The 22675-nt window shown below is 37.7% G+C and overlaps 1 protein-coding gene across 17 annotated transcripts in view; it reads right to left on the reverse strand.

Annotated features, from left to right (window-relative positions):
• Window positions 1–18688, reverse strand: part of BOLL (boule homolog, RNA binding protein) — a 77173-nt gene extending 58485 nt beyond the window's left edge. For 8 of the 17 annotated variants that reach the window (XM_054679196.2, XM_016950281.4, XM_016950280.4 and 5 more), the window contains exons 1-6: window positions 17645–18482; window positions 13421–13564; window positions 10675–10766; window positions 8753–8807; window positions 7359–7434; window positions 3548–3675 (exon numbers count right to left, since the gene is read on the reverse strand). In XM_054679196.2, coding sequence (XP_054535171.1) covers window positions 3548–3675; window positions 7359–7434; window positions 8753–8807; window positions 10675–10766; window positions 13421–13564; window positions 17645–17665 — 516 coding nt within the window. In that variant the 5' untranslated portion in view covers window positions 17666–18482. Of the gene's footprint in view, window positions 1–3547; window positions 3676–7358; window positions 7435–8752; window positions 8808–10674; window positions 10767–13420; window positions 13565–16662; window positions 17521–17644 lie in introns of those variants that run through there. The other 9 variants (XM_063790644.1, XM_063790645.1, XM_063790643.1 and 6 more) reach the window with 6 other exon arrangements.
• Between the last annotated feature and the right edge of the window lie 3987 nt (window positions 18689–22675).

Here is a 22675-nt window from a genome sequence, read left to right on the forward strand (position 1 = left end):
AAGTTATTCACACTATTTAATGCAATTCTCATAAAAAAACAAGGGCTTTTCACTGAACTAAACAAACTGAATTGAAAAATTTATACATATAAAAGCAAAGACATAAGGATAGATGAGAGACTCCTGAAGATGAACAATGTACTTTAAGATTTCAAGACTCGTTATAAAGTCAAAATAATTACAACTGGGCAAGGTGAACAAATACACCAATGGAACAAAATAGCAGAAAAAAGACCCACACACATGGAAACTTAGTGTTTGGCAGAGGATTAATTTCAAAATAGTAGGAAATAGGTGGATTAGTCGATACATAAATTCAAGATTTAAGATCTAGAAGTGAAAAGTGGCAATACTATAGCATTAAAAATAAAAAATAGAATATATTCTTGTAGTAAAAAACAAAAAACTAAAAAAGAAGAAAAAATCTTGTGCCAGTTTTCAAAGGGAATACTTCCAGTTTTTGCCCATCTAGTATGATACTGACTGTGGGTTTATCATAAATAGCTCTTATTATTTTGAGATACGTTCCATCAATACCTAGTTTATTGAGAGTTTTTAGCATGAAGGGCTGTTGAATTTTGTCGAAGGCCTTTCCTGCATCTATTGAGATTAATCATGTGGTTTTTGTCGTTGGGTCTGTTTATGTGATGGATTATGTTTATTGATTCGTGATGTTGAACCAGCCTTGCATCCCAGGAATGAAGCCAACTTGATTATGGTGGATAAGCTTTTTGATGTGCTGCTGGATTCGGTTTGCCAGTATTTTATTGAGGATTTTTGCATCAATGTTCATCAGGGATATTGGTCTAAAATTCTCTTTTTTTGTTGTGTCTCTGCCAGGCTTTGGTATCAGGATGATGCTGGCCTCATAAAATGAGTTAGGGAGGATTCTCTCTTTATCTATTGATTGAAATAGCTTCAGAAGGAATGGTACCAGCTCCTCTTTGTACCTCTGGTAAAATTCGGCTGTGAATCTGTCTGGTCCTGGAATTTTTTTATTTGGTAGTCTATTAATTATTGCCTCAATTTCAGAGCCTGTTATTGGCCTATTCAGAGATTCAACTTCTTCCTGGTTTAGTCTTGGGAGGGTGTATGTGTCCAGGAATTTATCCATTTCTTCTAGATTTTCTAGTTTATTGGCGTAGAGCCCTCTCTCTTCACTCCTATTCAACACAGTGTTGAAAGTTCTGGCCAGGGCAATCAGGCAGGAGAAAGAAATAAAGGGTATTCAATTAGGAAAAGAGGAAGTCAAATTGTCCCTCTTTGCAGATGACATGATTGTATATTTAGAAAACCCCATCGTCTCAGCCCAAAATCTCCTTAAGCTGATAAGCAACTTCAGCAAAGTCTCAGGATACAAAATCGATGTGCAAAAATCACAAGCATTCCTATACACAATAACAGACAAACAGAGAGCCAAATCATGAGTGAACTCCCATTCACAATCGCTACAAAGAGAATAAAATACCTAGGAATCCAACTTACAAGGGATGTGAAGGACCTCTTCAAGGAGAACTACAAACCACTGCTCAACGAAATAAACGAGGACACAAACAAATGGAAGAACATTCCGTGCTCATGGATAGGAAGAATCAATATTGTGAAAATGGCCATACTGCCCAAGGTAATTTATAGATTCAATGCCATCCCCATCAAGCTACCAATGACTTTCTTCACAGAATTGGAAAAAACTACTTTAAAGTTCATATGGAACCAAAAAAGAGCCCACATTGCCAAGACAATCCTAAGCAAAAAGAACAAAGCTGGAGGCATCATGCTAGCTGACTTCAAACTATACTACAAGGCTACAGTAACCAAAACAGCATAGTACTGGTGCCAAAACAGAGATATAGACCAACAGAACAGAGGCCTCAGAAATAACACTACACATCTACAACCATCTGATATTTGACAAACCTGACAAAAACAAGAAATGGGGAAAGGATTCCCTATTTAATAAATGGTGCTGGGAAAACTGGCTAGCCATATGTAGAAAGCTGAAACTGGATCCCTTCCTTACACCTTATACAAAAATTAATTCAAGATAGATTAAAGACTTCAAATGTTAGACCCAAAACCGTAAAAACCCTAGGAGAAAACCTAGGCAATACCATTCAGGATATAGGCATGGGCAAGGACTTCATGTCTAAAACACCAAAAGCCATGGCCACAAATCCAAAATTGACAAATGGGATCTAATTAAACTAAAGAGCTTCTGCACAGCAAAAGAAACTGCCATCAGAGTGAACAAGCAACCTACAGAATGGGAGAAAATTTTTGCAATCTACCCATCTGACAAAGGGCTAATATCCAGAATCTACTAAGAACTTAAACAAACTTACAAGAAAAAAATCAAACAACCCCATCAAAAAGTGGGTGAAGGATATTAACAGACACTTCTTAAAAGAAGACATTTATGCAGCCAACAGACACATGAAAAAATGCTCATCGTCACTGGCCATCAGAGAAATGCAAATCAAAACCACAGTGAGATACCATCTCACACCAGTTAGAATGGCGATCATTAAAAAGTCAGGAAACAACAGGTGCTGGAGAGGATATGGAGAAATAGGAGCACTTTTACACTGTTGGTGGGAGTGTAAACTAGTTCAACCATTGTGGAAGTCAGTGTGGCGATTCCTCAAGGATCTAGAACTAGAAATACCATTTGACCCAGCCATCCCATCACTGGGTATATACCCATAGGATTACAAATCATGCTGCTATAAAGAAACATGTAAACGTATGTTTACTGCGGCACTATTCACAATAGCAAAGACTTGGAACCAACCCAAATGCCCATCAGTGATAGACTGGATTAAGAAAATGTGGCACATATACACAATGGAATACTATGCAGCCATAAAAGGATGAGTTCTTGTGCTTTGCAGGGATATGGATGAAGCTGGAAACCATCATTCTGAGCAAGCTATTGCAAGGACAGAAAACCAAACACCATATGGTCTCACTCATAGGTGGGAATTGAACAATGAGAACACTTGGACAGAGGATGGGGACCATCACACACCAGGGCCTGTTGTGGGGTGGGGGGAGGGGGGAGGGACAGCATTAGGAGATGTACCTAATGTAAATGACGAGTTAACAGGTACAGCACACCAACATGGCACATGTATACATATGTAACAAACCTGCACGTTGTGCACATGTACCCTAGAACTTAAAGTATATAAAAAAAGAAATGCAAAAAATAAAAAATAAAAACCACTAAAGCAGTACTATATGTCATTTATGAATACATATATTTGTAGCAAAAATATATAAAATGAATAGGAAAGATATTCTGCTTACTTCTGAACAGGAAAGAGGGTAAGGAAGTGGGGGTAAGGAGAATTGACCTGAAGCTGTCTTACTTTACTCCCCATTTTAAGAACTTAAGTAAATGTGGCAAAATGTTGATGTCTATTTAATTTGGTTGATGTGTGTTATTATTTGTAATTATCTGTGGTTAAGATATTTCAGAAATATAACAAACATTAAAAAATTGATAGTAATAGATGGAAATCCTTTTTTAAATGAAATTACTTACAGGCCAAGGCGGTGGGACCGAAGTTACCTCTGGAGTATGAAAATAAGCAACACCATTATGGTAAGTATAAGGATATCCAGTTGAAGTTGTTAGATACATTGTTCCAGCTGCTGGCATTATACTAGAACCTAAAGCAAAGATTAAATAATAATAATTGAAATGTTCAATTTAACTATTAAAAATGTAGTTTCTAAACACTTCAGAAAAATATTTATCTTAATATACCTATGTAGCTATGGTAAAAATTGAATGTCACAGATATTTTAAAAAAATTCCTTATGTCAAAGTATCTTTGAAGCCTGTATTTTAAAACTCAATACCTTAAAGCTTTTAGTTTAAGATGATTAAAAGAAAAGAAAAACAATACGAATAAGAAATACCAAAAATGTATCAATTCAGATTCCAACACCAGTATGCTACACAAAGCTTAACAATTTAGACTATCATCAGCAAAGTAATTATTTGTACAAATATAAATTATGTATAATTTAAAGTTACTTCAAGACAACATACACTGTAGTGAAGTTCCTAAGGTCTTGGCTAGACCTTTTATTTCTGAAAGTCCAAAGATGATGGAGGCAGTAAAGTTGGAGAAGATTCTACTTTCCTGAAGACATTTTGGTTCCACCCTACTAATTCTTTGGATATCCTACCAGCAAACATTCGTTCATGCTATGGCTGTCTTTTATCTCTCTTTTCTATGATCTATTCTCTATCTAGTCTCCCTTTGCTACAACTGCTCCTGTTGCAAACATGACCACAAGTCTTCATGTGGCTAGTCTGGGGTCCCCAACTCTTTTCCCGGGCCAAGTTATATAAACCCCCACCACAAACCAAAAAACAGTAAATAATATACATAGATATATATATATTTTTTGTCATTGAGGAGACTTTAAAAGTTAAATTAGCCAAATTAGATTAGGTCTTAACCAGCAAGGTTATATAAATTAGTGAAACTGACAATTCTTCCACCTATACCAGTGCTTCTCAAAATTTCCCATAAATTAGAATCACTTAAATTGTTTTTTAAAATGCAAATTCCAGGGACTTATCTTCAGAGATTTTGAGTCAGTAAATCTGGGACAGGGCCTAAGAATTTGCATTTTGACAGCTTCCAATGAAATGACACTGTCTGCAAACCACACTTCAAATAGCATGGGCCTACCACTTTCAATAATACTATTGCTCCTCAGCTTTTATATTTTCACTGCATTTGATCTAGTATTGTTATTATTTATTTTAATGGTTCTTAATTAGATCCTTTTGAGAATTTGATGAAAATCAGGGACCTTTTCCTCAGATGTATATACAGTCAAACACAATTTTACACACAATTTTGGAGGTCCATGGATTCCCCCCAAAAGATATTCCACTATTATTCAAAGATAATGATAATGGTTCATTATTCAATAATGGTTCATTATTCAAAGAAAATGAACCATGCTTTACCTGCTAAATAAATAAATTTTCAGTGTGTACTATTTCAAGGCATTGAACAGGGCCCTAGTGATACAGCAAAAAATAAAAAAATTAGACATGAGATGGTCTGTATCCTCAAAGAAGTTAGGTCTGGTAGTGAAGATAGTCATTAGTTGATTACACAATTAATTAATTAAATACAATTTTGATAAATACATGAGGCATTATAGGGTACGATACTGAACATTTCAATTATTATGTATACAAAACATATATAAAATTTCTCTATATATACATATATATGGAAAATTTGTGATGAAATGATGTTTCAGCTAAGCTCTAAAGAATGAATTGGATGGCAAAGAACATTCTAGGTAAAGAAAACAGTATATTAGATTCTGAGAACAGGAGTATAGAATGTTCTGGAACTGAAAGAAGGCTACATGGCTAAAGCATGGAAAGAAAAGGGAAGAATACCGCAAAATAAGCTGAGCATAAGACAATAAGAGGTGCACTTTTGAAAGATCACTCTGGCTGCCTTGTGAATGATGGATTGGAAGGTAGAAAGATTGGATTCAGAGAGACCACTTAGGATGTTTTTCCAGGAATTAAGGTAAGCAAAGTGGTTAGTTGGGACTCGGGTGTTGGTAATGGAGATGGAAAGAAATGACAGATCTAAGAAAAAACTAAGATAAGAATCCCTTATTTGTAAATGTACTTTTAACACCTATTTTTCTTCGCAGAAAAGTCAAAAGAACTTTGGAGTCAAACAGTCCTGCATTTGAAGGCTAGTGCTACCACTCACCATTAGGCTATTTAACCCCATACTTCTTAAAGTTGGATAAGGGCTGGATGGTATACCAGGAGATATGAAAAAGCAGAGGCTGAACATAGTAATCTTCCTACAGAATCAGTTTTATTCAATTGTTTTTGGGAAATATTTTTATATTCAAATAAACAATATGATATTATGGAACAGAATGCAAATTATACATGATGTTTTTGCATAAATCATGAGACTTTAAAGAAAATTTGCAATTCCAGTATGCTGCAGTGGGTTAGGAACCACAACATGCCAAGATTAACTCTCCTCTACCTTTAGGAGTATTTCAGCAGAAACATTTTTAAAACAATGACTTTATCTTTTTGGGATTGAATTTTCTATTTACAAAAATAGAGATAACAATACATCATGGGATTCTATGAAGATTAAATGAAAACTCATAACATTGACCCTTGCACTAAGTAGTTTTGAAAAAACTATTTGTATATGTGAAAGCATTCAGCATAGTGCTGATTTATTTTCTATTTCAGCAACTGGTAGATCATACTATGAGCATTACTATTTAGTACATATTGCTGGTGATAATGGGCTAACGGACCGTTACTATATGTTCTAGCTTAACCTTTGCAAGTAACAACAGTAGATTGAAAATATTCAGCATTCTGCCATATTTAGTGCATTCCATTTTGTATTAACCTACTGAGGATACTTTGATTGTCTCCTAAATTAACAAATACTAAGTCAAAATTAAACTTAATATACATCAATCTCTTTTTTGTTGTAGTTGTGGCAACTGTATTAACCAAATATCTATTATTTCTAAGTCAAAAGCATAACAGTCCAAATGAATACAATCTATTAATTTGTTAACAGATTATATATAATAACCTAATGTTTTAAACATTCCCGTAGACACTAGGATGTGGCTAAGGGAAAATAAGTTAGTTATAAATTTTACATCACATTTCTCCTTCTAGCCAAAGACTGTTAGGAATTTTAATAAATATTAAAGGTAAAAAGTTAACTATAAAGATGCCTAACTTAATAAGTAGAAAGAGTGAGGAAAGATAGAATTGAAAGCATTAGAGAAATTTGAGGAAGGTAGATACATAATTTAGCCAATTCCTAAAGCTTTAGGGATTGTCCCCCTGAAAATTATGACACACCTGGCTGGGTTACAGTACACAGCATGCAGCGAGTTTCTGATATTAGTTCTATGTTTTCACTTTCAATATTTTTACTCTGATTAATTTTAAATTAGTTTCTAATTAAAATTTTTCTCATTAGTAAGTCTAAATTATTAAATTACTTCTAATTACTTTTGCTATATTAAATGATATTTTCATCACGAAAGCTTTTTTTCCTTTAATGATGTAACTACATGGAATATACTTAAGCATCTTTATGTATATAAATTTTTTCCCAGCCAAAAAAAATTGAGATACATTATTTTGTGGCAAAAATATTCAGTTTTTCCACCAACTTTGCTAAAATAACTTTATTAGATGAAAGAAACATGATCTTTTAATAAAGTTCTATAAAAAGTCTTATATTTCAAAAAAGAACCATGCAAAAATATTTAAAAATACATTAGTTCTCAATACATACGAGGGATCCCTACTTGTTGTTTTCTTATTGCTGGACCAATGTTCAGCTTCTTATCCTTATAATTAAGTTTTTCAGCCTAAAATAAAGAAAAAAGAAATTATTTTATTATTTTAGCACTATTATTTATAAAATCAATAAGGAAAAACTAGTTAGAAAGAATTTCAAAAATTCAGACTATAATATTCTTTCAAAGCAGCAAGGAATAGTGGGAAAGAGCCGTCTTCAGACTGAAATAGATCTGGGTCTGACCGCAATTCCCCATTTTCTCCATTTGTAATACAGTCAATCCTCATTACTCATGGATTCTGTATTTGTGAATTTGCCTATTTGCTAAAATTTACTTGTAATCCTAAAATTAATATTTGTGGCAATTTTGAGGTTATTAGTGGACACGTGAAGAGCGGCGGAAAATTTGAGTAGCCTGATGCGCATGCTCCCAGTTGAGGTCAAATAAGGCGATATTCTTTCTTCTTGTTCCAGTGCTCATACTCTAAGAGAGAGCTTTCTATTTAGTGCCATGTTTTCTCCATTTTTGTGCTTTTTGTTGGTGATTTTGCTATTTAAAATGGCCCCCATGTGTATTGTTGAAGTGCTGGCTAGCACAAGAAGACTGTCATAGGCATTATGGAGAATATATATATTAGATGTGCTTAATTCAAGCATGAATTATAGTGCTATTGGCCATGGCTTCAATGTTAATGAACCAGTAATCTGTTATATATGATGCCTTTAAATGGAAAACCATATAAAACAAGGTTATATATTGATAGGTTGATGACAATATTGTGACCAGAGGTTCTTGGGAACATTACCTTGTACTTCCCCTAGAAAGAAGAGTTCAGCATTTGCTAATTCAGTGTTCCTAGCAATGTTAGAGAACATAACTGCCACAAATAACAAGAATTGACTGTATTTGATTTTAATAACATACAATTCAAATTCTACTTTTTTTCTAAAAAAGTTAAATGTTATATTTGCCTTAACTTAAAGTTATTACACTGAATTGCTGGCTATAGGCTTTTTTTCTGTGAATATTCTTAGTTTATATAATGTTTTTCACAGGAGGGAAATCATCTCAGATAACCTCACTGTTGGAATCCACATTTGTAGTGTTTTTTAAACATTCAAAATGCTATTAACACTTCACAAAAGATATATCCCCAAGTTCTTAATTTAAGTAAATAAAGCGAAACATTATATTACAGTTTCACAACCATACTTGTAGTGATTTTGGAATTTGCTCTTCTGCAGATTAAGTTTCCTAGAGACCAATGCCAATCTTAAGATGCAAACCTTTTTTAAAAAGCAGTTGATTATTGTATTTGAAACCCGAAAAGATTAGTTTCAAATACAAAATTTCCAGAAATGAAGTTAAATACACCAAAAGATCATACCTCTTGTAAAATTTTTTGTGCATCTTCTTGTGTTTCAAAAGTGACGAAACCATACCTAAATAAATGCATTAATTATTACTAATTAATCATTTTCTTAGAATGTTATATTAATTATATTAAAATGTTTAAAAATTTTGTTTTTAAACCATCGGCCACTGTAGGAGTAGGCATGTTTCTATGCTGCACTAGCATGGGAATCTTAGAAGAATCATTCACAGCCTAACACTGTCATTTTTAGTCAGGAACTAAAAGAAAAAAAACCCCTGAGATCTTGAAACAGCTTCAGCTCTCAGCTGTATGCAGGAAAGAAAAGCACAAGAGATTCATGCTGTGGCTTAAAAATTGGGGATGCAATAAATTTCAATCCAGAGCAATAATCTCCTTTTAAACTAATAGAAGTTTGGCTAAGAGAAATCAAAGTAGAAAAATAACTAAAAAATTTAAAATTTCAACACAATAAAATTTCTTATATTGGTGAATGACAATGTAAATGTATTATTTAATTATTATTATTAGCACATATAACTGATAATGTAATTATTAGTATATTCCCAAACAATATCAATTAAAAATATGTACAACCCAGATTTCACATCTGTTTTTCATACATAATTAACTTCAAGCACAATTCATATAATGGTGAAGATACAAATACACATAAATGATGTGCTCCATGTCCAAAAAGCCACAATAGGTAGATAAAAAAGTAACAAAAGAAAGAAAAAGTGTATCTCTCAAAACATAATTGCTATTTAGATAACTTAAGGAAACTCTTCTGAGTAATGCTAAATATCTTCACTATTTTCTTCAATTCATAATTACTGGATCATATACAAAGTTTCTTCTTTTAAACAAAGGAATTTCTCTTTATCTATTTGCCCAAACATTAAAAAGTTAAGGAATTATTTTTACACTGTTTTTTTGGTAGAACACACACACCACCCAGTGGAAAAGGCATAAAATACAGTTTACATTTCCACGTATGTTTTCCAATGATTAAAAAATGGTATTACCAAAACATAGCAAATTCTGTTAGTCAAACAAAAGAGGTAAATCTCACTTCACCTTAATATTGTTTGGCATTCTGAGGAAGTATCTCATCTGTTTAAAAATAACCTTTCTGTAGAATCCCATCTCTTCCAGCATATCCATCTGTCGAATGTTGTTTCTCACCAATACCACCTCAATGGGTCCCTTTTCTTATGCCTATAAATATGTATGTCTCGCCTCTCTTTCAAGAAAATAAATACAATACTTTACTGCCTTATCTATTTTCTTTTAACTTTGCAGTCCAACTCCTTAAGTGAGTGTACTATGTAAACTATCTGTTTCCTTTCTGAAATTCGGCTTTGTACACATAGCATTCCACTGAAACAGCTCTATACACATTTAAAGACACAGTCTATTACTTTCTTCTCAATTTTCATTATCATTGATATAGCAATTAAAAATCATTCTCACTAGAATTATATTTCTCATACTGGTCCCCTAATTAGGTCTCTGAGGCACAACCTACAGACATTTCTTGGTGTCAGCTGTTTTCAAATAAAGCTCTCTATGGCCTAAAGCAGGGATACAATTCCAAAAGAATCTGATTCCTTTTGCTTGTCATTCCTCAGCTAATGTACATCTGCTACTTACATTAAGTGCTTGCTGCCTACCACTGAATGGTCCCTCCACCCATGCAAGAATAACTTCTCAACAAATTAAGAAATATTACAGTGTCTCCTCCCTCCAAAATACACACACACACACACACACACACACACACACACACACAAGGAAATCAAAAGGTAGGAGGAAAGAAGAGGGCATGATGGTCTCTGCTGGAAAATGGAACCAAAGTAAACTGGCGTACAAAACCTAGTCATCCAATGAAAATAGAGTTGCTAATTCCATAGACAATCTATAGTGATACTAACCCTTTGGATACTCCAGCTCTGTCATTTACAATCTTCACTTCTTTCACAGACCCATACTGGGAAAAAAATTTTCTTAAATCACTTTCATTTGTCTAATGGCATAAAAAGAAAACATTAAAAAGCATTTTTAGTTGATAAAAGATGAATAATTCTCATGCTTGCTCTGGAGACAGAAAAAATTATAGATAAGATGCATGAAAAATGCCTCTCATCATCAAAACAGTGCATAAACCATTAGGTGATTAAAATCAAGGTAAATATCTTGCTTTATGCAATAGCTATGTTGTTAAATTACCATATGCCAATAAAAATGTAAGCTGAATTATTTTAAAACTACAAAACTCACTATTTAAAGAAATCTTTAAATGATTCTTGTTCTCTAGCTGGCCAGTTTTTAAAAAGCCAATTTGGATTAGGAATGGTATTTCCATAGTAAGGGTACAATACTATTTTGGCTCTTGTGGCTCAGCGACAGTCATGGCAGTGGAACTAGGTTGTGTTGGCCTACACCAGTCATTCTATTTTAATCAGTAGTCTCAGGAACTCCTTTCCTAAGTCAGTTTTAGGAAAGGAATATATTTCCAAAAGTGCTTGAACTCAACTGTGAGAACAATGGAGTGACTATAAGATTTAAAGTTATTAGATTCCTTATCTGTACTCAATATACATTTCAGCTAAATTCAGACATTGTTTTGATAATAAAATAAAAATTGGAATCAGAATTAGATTTAAAGCATACAAGGTGTCTACAAAGATGGTTTTGGCATGTCTGTTTTTTTAATTGAAATAGTCTGATAATAGACTCATATCACCTTTTCTCAGAATACTGACACTAAATTCATTGCAATTTCATTTCCTGGTTTAGCTGTAACTGTTTGTCTACAAGAGTAACTTTTCTCTAGAAAAAAATTTCTTTATATACACTGCAAAAAGACATGCCTTAGTGCAGAGCTATGCCTTTTGAGTTCAACTGCCACCTCACTACTTACATACACTATTGGTTTTTAGTTGGTAACATAAAGCCTGCTAAGCTGGATAATGACAAATACTGATTCAATCTAAGAAAAACTGAATGCCTTTTATTTCAGTTAACAGAAAATGAAATCAATGCTAGAATAAGAATTGTTACTAGATATTTGAATACAAATTAATTCCAACTATTCTCTGGTAGAATAATCACTAGCTCAATTTTGTAGCTCCACTTCTTTAGTGACAAAGAGACAGTCAAGAAAAGTAAGCATTAAGAGGGATAGTCTGTTTGCTTATAAAAATGAAAGGTTAAAAAGTCTGTGACTACTTGCTATTAAAGTAAATGGTTTCCTTGCTGGCCTTTATCTGTGGTTTTGAAAAAGGTATAAGTATACAGGAGGAAGCCCTAGCAATTACCTTAAAGCTATGGCTGCATTATAACAACCGTCTCCAAAGTGCATGCTGTAGCTGATGGGCTTCAGTAACCTAAAATAACCTGGCCATACAAATGTTTATATTTATTGATAACTTATTTTTTAAAACATGCTAATCTATTGTAATATAAATGAATTCCCAAATTGAACATTTCTGCCAGCTATCAGTATTTTCCACAAAGAAAATCTTTTTAAAAATAAATATTTTATAAGAAATAATTTTTCTTACTTTATTTTTAGTGAAACAATCATATACTTGTTTAAGACTCATTGTTTTGGCAAATACACTAAGTGTAACATTTCTCTTGTGCAGGAAAAAAGAAATTCCACCCAAATTGTAACAGATTGGTTATATGGAAATAGTTATAAATGTCAAATATCACACCTAATGGCATAAGGAAGGTTTTTTTTTGTTGAAAATGATAACTCTCCCTATAATTTCTAATATGTAAAATAGAAGCTTGGAAATCCTTCTATATATCCATTTGAAAGTAAGAGTATTCCACTTAAAATATCTATGCATGCCTTTCTTGTAGGTGTTTACTCTTACCTCCCCTATGTGGGCTGGGGGGCACTGCACATCATGTCATGAACTATGCTTCCTTGAAACAGTGGAATGGCTGATTACATGATATAAATATATTACTTTTTAAAAAACTTTTATTTTAAGTTCGGGGTACACGTGCAGATTTGTTATAAACTCATCATTGGGGTTTGTTGTATAGATTATTTCGGCACCCAGGTACTAAGCCTAGTACCGAATAGTTATTTTTTTTTCTGCTTAAATATACTACTTTTAAGATGCTTTATTCTGACAAGGACACAGGACTTTTTTGGTGATCAAATCCTAAATTCTAACATAGAAAGTGCTTTGCAAAGAATAGATGCCTAGGAGGTTGCTCAGGAATCTGAGATAAGAGTTGGGGTAAAGAAATAGTATTTCATAAAACTAAGTTTTTAAAAAATGGAGTCTCTTTTGAAAATTATAATCATCAATTATTTTGGCTATTGGAATATTAGGCAAGAAAGTATAATTAGTTCTGGTATGGAAGAGTATGGAGCTATGAGACAGAAAACTAGGCTTCTAGTCTCACTCTGTCACTATGTGGCTAGCAGCCCACAGCAAGTCAGTGAGGATCAATTTCTTTATATCTGACGTTGAACAGTTTTTAATGCTTTATGTAACCTACATGCTGGTTGAAAAGATTCTTTATAATAAGATAATTCAAAATCTGTTAATCATTATGCAAATATGTTATTTTATAGTTGCACAAAGAAACAATTTCTGAGAAATAAAGACTTCTAACGAAAAAATACACTTTACTGCATGCATAAATAGGTACCTTAAAATCAATTCCTCCTACAAAGATGCGATTAGGGATCACTGTTCCATATCTTGGGGCACTTGTTGGGTTATTCAAAGGCACAGGTGACACAGGATTAGGGGATGGAGATAATGAATCTGTTTGCATCTGGTTTGATGTTTGCTGTAAAATAAAATTCTTTTACACTTTTTGCACTGGGTATAATGCAGTCTGCTTTTGATGCAGACCAAAAACATATATTTTTCAAAAAGAAGAGTCATTTAGGCAAAATATAGTATTCTAGGCTTTACTTTTAATATTATAAAAATTATAATTAGAGCTAAGAGCTTTTTAAGGCAACAGAACTAGGAAACACAGAATCTACTCCACTATAGAGATTTTAAATATTAAATATATTACTTAAAATGCTTATATTATTATCAAACCTATTACTTAATTATTAAGGGGAATATTAAACTCATGAACATGTTTGAGAAAGAGAAAAACAGTCCCAGCCTGACACAATCAACTACACCCTGGTGTTGTTAGGAGTTGGCCTGGCACTCACAGCTAGGCTGTGGTGTTCTCTTGTTAACAGAACACCAACATCAGACAAAGTCACCCTGTGACTCTGATGGATCAAGATTAAAAACAAGACCACTCCATAATCATGTTTGAATGCTGACAAAAACAAAGGCATTGCGCAAACCACAAGAATAACCAAACAACCCTCCATTCTGGCTGATATGAGTGACTGCTCCTTCTTTATCAGCTATAGTTTTAGCCTCAATCCATTTTTCTTTCCTTTTAGATAAAAGTTAACACATCCAATCATAGAATTACTACCATTTCCTGACGCTATACATTCCAGAGTAAAGCCCTACTTCCTTAAACCCTCTCTAAAAATTGCTCAACAGAAGCCTATATCCTGTAAGTTCTAACACCTTCTGATTGAGAGGCCCCATGGTTTATGTTTTCCCTTGTTTGAACAATTAACAGACCCAACTTTACTAAATGACGCATGTGTTCCTGGTGGTCTTTAACTAATGGTCATCGACAAGTTAATAAACTCTAACATTCACAATCACCATTTTCAGCCTGAAAGTCAAAATTTTAAATGCACTTGTCAATTTGAAGATTGGACTGATTTTGTTAAAAAATTATATACTTGTAGCTCATAAATGTTTATTCCAAAGAATTAGCTCAGTACATATCCACATGTTCACAATTCTAAGTTAGAGGACATAATTTAAATTTTAATAAATATATATAAATGTATAAGCCTTTGCAGAACGGTAAGATAATAGACTTTTAAGGTATAACTGAAAAAAAACCCAAGACTTGAGAATCACGTTGAAGAGAAACCAATTCAAGAACTGGTGAATTATTTTCCATCTGGAAACACTAAACACACTTCTGAGACAAACCCCATAATATCCTAAAGACAAACCCCATAATATCCTAAATGTGTGCTTCAAAAAACTTGAAGTAAACTGGGTGTTGTGGCTTGTGCCTGTAATCCCAGCTGCTTGGGAGGCTGAGGCAGGAGGATTGCTTGAGATCAGGAGTTCGAGACCAGCCTGGGCAACAAAGAAAGACCCCATCTCAAAAAGAACGAGAAAGAAAATAACAAAAGCTTGAAGTTCATAATTCCAATTCTCTGAGAAACAAACTCATGAAAATGAATCTCCAGCTCAGGTAATAAAGTTGTTCTTTTTCAAATTTGTTCTGCTCTTTCTTCTCTGGCCAATACAACCACAATCCCTAAATTAATCTTTGCAAGATGTACAGAGAAATGACTAGGGCAGGAGTGGCAATTGGGCTATAGGCTGGACCTTATGGGCTCTCTTCCCCATCCAGCCTTAAGGAAGTACGTACTCCTAATAAGGGAATATGTAAATACTTCTTTTAAAACACAGAAAAGCCACCACATTTAATAATTACTATGTTGTAGTTTCCAATGAAAGAAACTGGGAATCTAATCTTAACAGCTTTCTCTCTGGGCACTTGGAGGTTATTTGTGACTTCAGTCACTTCGCTCAGTAGGATATAATGCTCAGAATGGGTAATTCTGGAATGCTTAGTATTTTTCAACTATGGATTTTGTATTGCTAGAGATAATATAACAGCTCTAGTAGATGTAATCTTGTCTTTCTGCCCATTTGTTTACAGTGTCAAAATTACCTATTTGCTAAATTTAAAAAATCATTCTTCATGAAATTCTCTTATTGAAAATAAGACGTACTAATATGTTCGCAAGTTTAAGTAAAAGACAAACCCCATTATATTTCATTGAGAGAAGGATGAAATGAACGGAAGTAAACAGTGCTTTATTTCCAATCTCGAGAAACTAAAGGATACTCCCTGAGAAAAGAAAAACAACCTTTCACACTCAATTCACTTCATTCTCCTCCACTCTCTAAGGCTCTATTGTGGGCTCGCTCTGCTTAAGTTTTCTCCCTCATCATTTTCTAACATACGATATAGTTTACTTAGTATGTTTATTATCTGTCTCCACTATTATGTAATGCACTAGGGCAGAAGTTTTGCTTTTTTCATGGCAGCATCTAAAGTACTGACAGTACACAGCAGGTGCTCAATAAATATCTGTTGAATGACTAAAAGTGAATCATTTCTTCAGGAGAGACCTGCTCATGATATGCCAAATAGGCTGAAGGCTAAAGAATACAGTATAACAGCAGTCTAATATATATATATATGTATATATTTGAGACAGAGTCTTGCTCTGTCGCCAGGCTGGAGTGCAGTGGCGTGATTTCGGCTCACTGCAACCTCCGCCTCCCCGGTTCAAGAGATTCTCCTGCCTCAGCCTCCTGAGTAGCTGAGACTACAGGTGCGCACCACCACGCCCAGCTAATTTTTTTGTATTAGTAGAGACGGGTTTTCACTATGTTGGCCAGGATGGTCTCGATCTCCTGACCTCGTGATCCGCCCGCCTTGGCCTCCCAAAGTGCTGGGATTACAGGCGGGAGCCATCGCGCCAGGCCTACAAAATATTTTAATGTTAGCAATAGCAAGGCTCAGGTGGAGGCAACATCTAAGTTCATTATAAACAATTAGCGATGCATTGAGTTAAACAACAAAGAAAGCCTGAAATTCCACTAGCAATAATTCCGCATGTGTTACGGAAACATCTAGATGGGGACTGTTGTCGGGTTTGAAGGCTCCTCCGTTTGCTAAAACTTCCAGCACTAGAGAGTTTATTAAACTACTCCTCCAAAGCAATGTGCCCTCACTGGCCCCTCCCCTTGAGAATCAACCTCGAGATCTAGCATCTATTTTGCAAACGAAGACAGCAGGAACGGGCGGGCTAACCGTCGCAGTCACTGCCTCGGCGCTCCTCCCCCTCCAAGGCCAGCAAGTTGCGGCACTGGGGGAAATGGCCGCGGCGACAACTTCCTCGAGTTCTCTCGGGTCATCGTGAACTTGGGCACCGAAACGAGGATCCAGCCCCTCCCCACCAAAGTGCGGGAGGGAAAAGAAGGCTAGCCAGCGAGAAATTTTGCCCCACAAATCCGCCAGCAGCAGTGGCGGGAAGCCTCAACGGCAGCGACCCCGCCGCTGGCCTCGTGCGCAGCTGGGCCCCACCCTCGCGCGGCGCTCCCTGATTGGCTGCTGGCGGCGGGACGGGGCGGGGCGGGATGGCACGTTGCCGCTGCGCCTCGGGCCTGTGCGGGCAGTCCTCCTTCACTTCCCCAAGTCCACCCTGACTGGCTTGGGTGCACAGCCAGGGCTAGAGTGTCCGGGTCCCGCCTGGGCCACAGGCGGGCCCTGCCAGGTCTCTCAGACCTTCCGGTCCTCGCTGACCAGTTGGGGAGTGGAGGCGTCGACCGCCCTGGCAACTCCTCGCCTTGGGCGGCTGGGTCGAGTTCGGCCGCAGGGAGCGTCAAAGACGCTGCCTAGCCCAATTTCGGCGGGAAAGCGGTTTATCTGCTCGGACTCCGCTGGGTGCCTGGCCGCCCGCCGCCTCCCGAAACATCCACGCCTGAGGTCCCCTGGCCCGTCTACACCCAGTCCAGGCCCCGTGGCGGCGCCTTTCTGACCCCCATGACACAGCCAGACGAGGTCTGCGGGCGGGTGGCTCCTGGCAGCGGTCGATGGGGCACCTGGCCACGTTTCTTCCCAACCAGACAGCGAGCGTTTGGGGCCTTCACCTCGCCCCTCCAAGCCCTCAGGGACAGGCTCCACGCTGCTCTTTCTCCCCGCTATCCCGCGCCCTGGGGCCCTGATCGCCGTACTCACCGGCCCGGACTCGGTTTCCATCTTCCTCTCTGCTCTTCAGAGACGCGGGGTAGGGAAAAGAAGCCTAAAGTTTGAAACCACCTTCACGCCAAGGCAGCAGCGCTGCTTGTCCTGCCTGGGACTCTCGCCCCCTGGCGGCGAGGGTGGCTGTGGCAGCTGCAGGGAAGCAGGCTCGGACCCGGGCCCTGAACCTGCCACCTGGAGGGTGGGGAGAAGCGGACTGCGTCGCCTCGGGTGGCAGGTGGCAGTGCGGGCGGGCGCCGCAAGCCGGAGAGGGGCGCGGGAGGGCGAGTTTCGGCTGTGGCCCTGGGACTCCGAGCCGGGGCGTCTCAGGGGCAGAGCGCACGGCACAGCGGGGCGGGCGTGGGGCGTGCGGAGCGAGGGCTCGGTTCTGGGACCCCTCTCGCCTTCTCTCAGACTGCTGGGGAGGAGAGAGCGAGCGGTCAGGCAAAGCTCCATGCACGCCTTCCCCTCTCCTCCACTTGAGAAGAGTCGGCCTCTGGGACTGGTGGGTTTCGAGAGGTTGAGGTGACCTTAAGGCTTTACTGAGGTGGAAGAAGCCGGTTGACGGGCGACTTCCGAAGACTGGTGTAAAGCGAAGAAGGTTCTAGAGTCAAACTCTGACTCTCGGGGCCTGACTCGCAAAACTCGGGGGCTCCCGAGAAGCCGCGGACGCCGCTCTGCACCTGTTGCCGCCGTCACTCATCCCGCCAGGCGGGCGGGGCCGCGCGGGTGGCTTGGTCAGGACCTGCCATTCAGCCCAGTCGGGCTCCGGTGCTCGCCCCGGACGGCGCCCCAAGCGGGTCCCGGCCCCGCTGAGCACCTCCAGCAGTGGCACAGCCTCTGGAGGGGTCCGGGACGAAGCCACCCGCGCGGTAGAGGGCGACTTAGCGGTTTCAGCCTCCAGCAGCCTTGGGATCGCCTTTGGAAGAAGATCGCGCTTTTTTTCTTAAATTAATGAATTAATTTACTAATTATTTTTATTTTTGAGACGGAGTCTCGCACTGTCGCCCGGGCTGGAGTGCAGTGGCGCCATCTCGGCTCACTGCAACCTCCGCCTTCCGGATTCAAGCGATTCTCCTTGTCTCAGCCTCCCGAGTAGCTGGGATTACAGGCGCCCGCTACCACGGCTAATTTTTGTATTTTTAGTAGAGACGGGGTTTCACCATGTTGTCCAGGCTTGAACTCCTGACTTCAAGTGAGCTGCCTGTCTTGGCCGCTCAAATTGTTGGGATTACAGGCTTGAGCCACCGTGCCCGTCCAGTTGACTAATTATTTAGACACGAAGGCTCACTCTGTCGCCCAGGCTGGAGTGCAGTGGTGCGATCACGCTCACTGAATTCTCGACCTCCTGGGCTCAAGCGATCCTCCCACCTCAGCCTTCTGAGTAGCTGGGACCACAGGCAGGCCCACGCCACCATGCCTGGCTGAAAGAAGACTGCTTTGTAAATAATACGTATTTCTAGTAGGTAGCTAAAATGATTACAACTGGATAAACTTATAGTAATGATTATCATTATTATAGCTGCCATTTATCAAGTACTCACTTTGTTTCAGGCACAATGCTTTATGATCAGTATCATTTAATCTTTTCATGCTCACAGCAACCTTTCAGATAGATGCTCCAACTATCGTCATAGTACGTGATGAAGCAGAGATTTGAAGGATAAGTAATTTGGTCAAGATCTAAAGCTGTAGGAGGTTTAACCCTCGTCTCCCCCCCAACCCACAGTTCTTGATCATAACCATTTTGCCACATATTTTTAAAGAATCAGCAGTAACAACTGTTAAAAGTTACACCAGTAATAACTATTGTACACACTACTATAAAAGTTTGACTTTGGGTTACTTTGCCTTCAAGATATAGAATTAAAAACAGAGTGACTATATTAATTTTTGATTTATTCAAAGATTAGCTCTTCATATTATTTTACCCAAAATAAAATGGGAAATAATTTTTGTTTATCTTACCCGAAGAATCCCTAAAGTCATTATACATTTCTGCATGCAATTTAAGCTCATTTTACCAGGTTTCAGTCTCTGTGGAAATCGAGAATACAAACCTATTTAGATGAAAACTCATATTCTAAAGCATAATAATCTTACTGTTCAATACCAGTAGAACTAATCTTCTTTGGGCATTTTTTTTTTCCTAGGACTGTTGCTGGATTTGGGTAGATGTTACTATCCTCTCTTGCCCAAAACATTTTGACTAAAAACACTTATTTTCAAGAACTACATTCTCTTAAAAAATGTATTCAGCGCAGTAGGCGTTTAATCTGACAAAAATTTACGTAATTTAGGGAACGCTAACTGTATTTCAAGGCTGGTGTTGGGTACTAGAGGGATATACTTTATTTTCAGTGTAGCAGTTCTCTGTTCTGCCTCTTACTATTAATTCTTACACCAAAAGGAAAGTTCAGCTTTAAAACTTGGATAAACCACATAAAATTATGCAATGCACCCCAATTTAGTAGACACTTAACAGAGTTCCTATTCTGTGCAGTACATAATGGAATATAATATGGGAGATATGAAGATGAAGAACAGGGGTGTCCAATCTTTTGGCTTCCCTGGGCTACATTGGAAGAATAATTGTCTTGGGCAATAAAATACATAAACACTAACGATAGCTTATGAGCTAAAAAAATAAATCACAAAATCTCATAATGTTTTAAGAAAGTTTACGAATTTGTGTTGGGCCGCATTCAAATGTGGCCCATGGGCCACCAGTTGGACAAGCTTGAAGAACAAGGTCAAACCTCTGTTCTCAAAGCATTTTAAATCTAGAAGGATAGAAAAAACTAATTACTCCAAACAGTATAATATAAATATGCTTATAAGAAAATAAAATACAGGCATAAGAGGCTGAGTGATATATTAACAATGATCAACGGTCTGTGGGAGAACAGAGGATAGCATCATAGAGCACAGTGTCCAGGGCTGGGTAAGGGCATCGTTAAGGCTGGAATGCTGGTCTGGGCAGAAAAATTGAGGGAAAGATATTGAGCCTGCATCATGTACCTAACGCTGGGCTAGCCACATTCTTTTTAAGTCTTAGTTCTCTCTTTTTCTTAGTCTCTCTTTTTCTCTCTCTCATTGGAAACCTGAGTCTTAGAGAGGTAAAAGTGACTCTCGTGGTCACACTGCTAGTAAGTGGTGGATGTCATTTTCAAAACTTTGTTCCTTTTTTAAAATTATACCTTAAGTTCTAGGGGACATGTGCACAACGTGCAGGTTTGTTACATAGGTATACATGTACCATGTTGGTTTACTGCACCCATTAATTCATCATTTACATTAGGTATTTCTCCTAATGCTATCCCCCCCCACCAGCCCCCTACCCAACAACAGGCACTGGGGTGTGATGTTTCCCACCCTGTGTCCAAGTGTTCTCATTGTTCAGTTCCCACCTATGAGTGAGAACATGTGGTGTTTGGTTTTCTGTCCTTGCGATAGCTTGCTCAGAATGATGGTTTCCAGCTGCATCCATGTCCCTGCAAAGGACATGAACTCATCCTTTTTTATGGCTGCATAGTATTATACCATGGTGTATATGTGCCACATTTTCTTAATCCAGTCTATCATTGATGGACATTTGGGTTGGTTCCAAGTCTTTGCTATTGTGAATAGTGCAGCAATAAACATACATGTGCATGTGTCTTTACAGTAGCATGATTTATGTTCGGGCTCAGTGCACTTTGTCATGTTACTTATACTATGGCAATAAAGAGAATTTTATTCTGGAGACCTTTGTAAATAGGGACCATTGAAGATGATTGAACCAGGAAGTTGTATAATCAGAGCCAAATTTTAGGAAGATATTTTCATATCAAGGAAGAGTTTTTGAGGGGCACAGACTGGAAACAGATAATTGAATTTGGAGGAGAAAACAATTCAAGTGAAAAATAATGGGGACCTGAACAAAGGTGACAGGAGTGAGAATCAAACACTGGGAAAAGGTTAAAGAGATACCAGTGAGGAATTGAGACTGTTGGGCATGGGTGATGATGGAGAGGGATTAGTGAGGCTCATTCAGAAATCTGGTTTCACATATGGGAGATACTGTTTACCAAGATAAACATAAAAGTACAGCACATTACAAATTGCAAACCTATACATCCCATTTTCTTAAGTTTTCTGCCAGGTTCCCAATGTTTCTCATCTTTTTTCTTTGCACAGTCTGTTCAGAACATAGTCTTTGTTTCAGGGATTTACCCAACTACCCTTCTTTCTTGCCTTCCCTAGTTGACAGTTCTTCCCTTCTTGCCTCTTGAGTTTTCTAACTTCAGATTGTAGCTCCTAATATCTACTTCTGGCTCTCATTTTCTTGATAACCCTTTGGATGCATTCTCTAGTTTATAGATGTGGATAACTATTTTGTTCCTCCTGTGGGCAGGCTTTATGCTATGGCATGGGATACAGCAATGATTAAGGCCTAGTTCTTGCTCTGGTAGCAAGACCTAGTGGCAGCCTGTGATCTAGTGCAAGAAGCAGCTAAGCAGCCTGTGGTCTAGTGCAAGAAGCAGCTAAGTAAGTAAAAAGTTTATACATTCATTGTGCTAAGCATGGCAGTAGAAGAGTTGCCAGGTACAGAGATAGCCCAGACCAGGGAGTGATTTAACTTGGTAGATAAAACAACATGTAAAGACATGTTTAGAAGATGCCTCTGTTTCCATTTTATTTTTTTTTCTTGTTTCCAGATCTATTAACTTATTGTTTCATTTTGGAGGATTTTAGGTGCTTTCTTTTTCTCTGTAATGGTTGGATGTTTGAAATAGGAGAGGTGAGGGATAGAGTTTTAAAAAATGCCTTAAGAAAGCAAAGAGGACAGCTCAGATCTTCTTTTCTCCTACAGGGAACACAACACTTAGACTTGGAGAGGTTGTTACAGAGACGAAGACTAGAACAATATTTGATTTATTGGATTTTTTTTGGTAAAAATTAGTTCATTTATTTGCTTATGCTGTTTACTGTGAGCACTACTTAGATACAAGAACATACAATATAGAACCTACTGACTAGCATAAA

The sequence above is a fragment of the Pan troglodytes genome, chromosome 13, assembly GCF_028858775.2.
Source record: "Pan troglodytes isolate AG18354 chromosome 13, NHGRI_mPanTro3-v2.0_pri, whole genome shotgun sequence".
Taxonomy (NCBI): Eukaryota; Metazoa; Chordata; class Mammalia; order Primates; family Hominidae; genus Pan; species Pan troglodytes.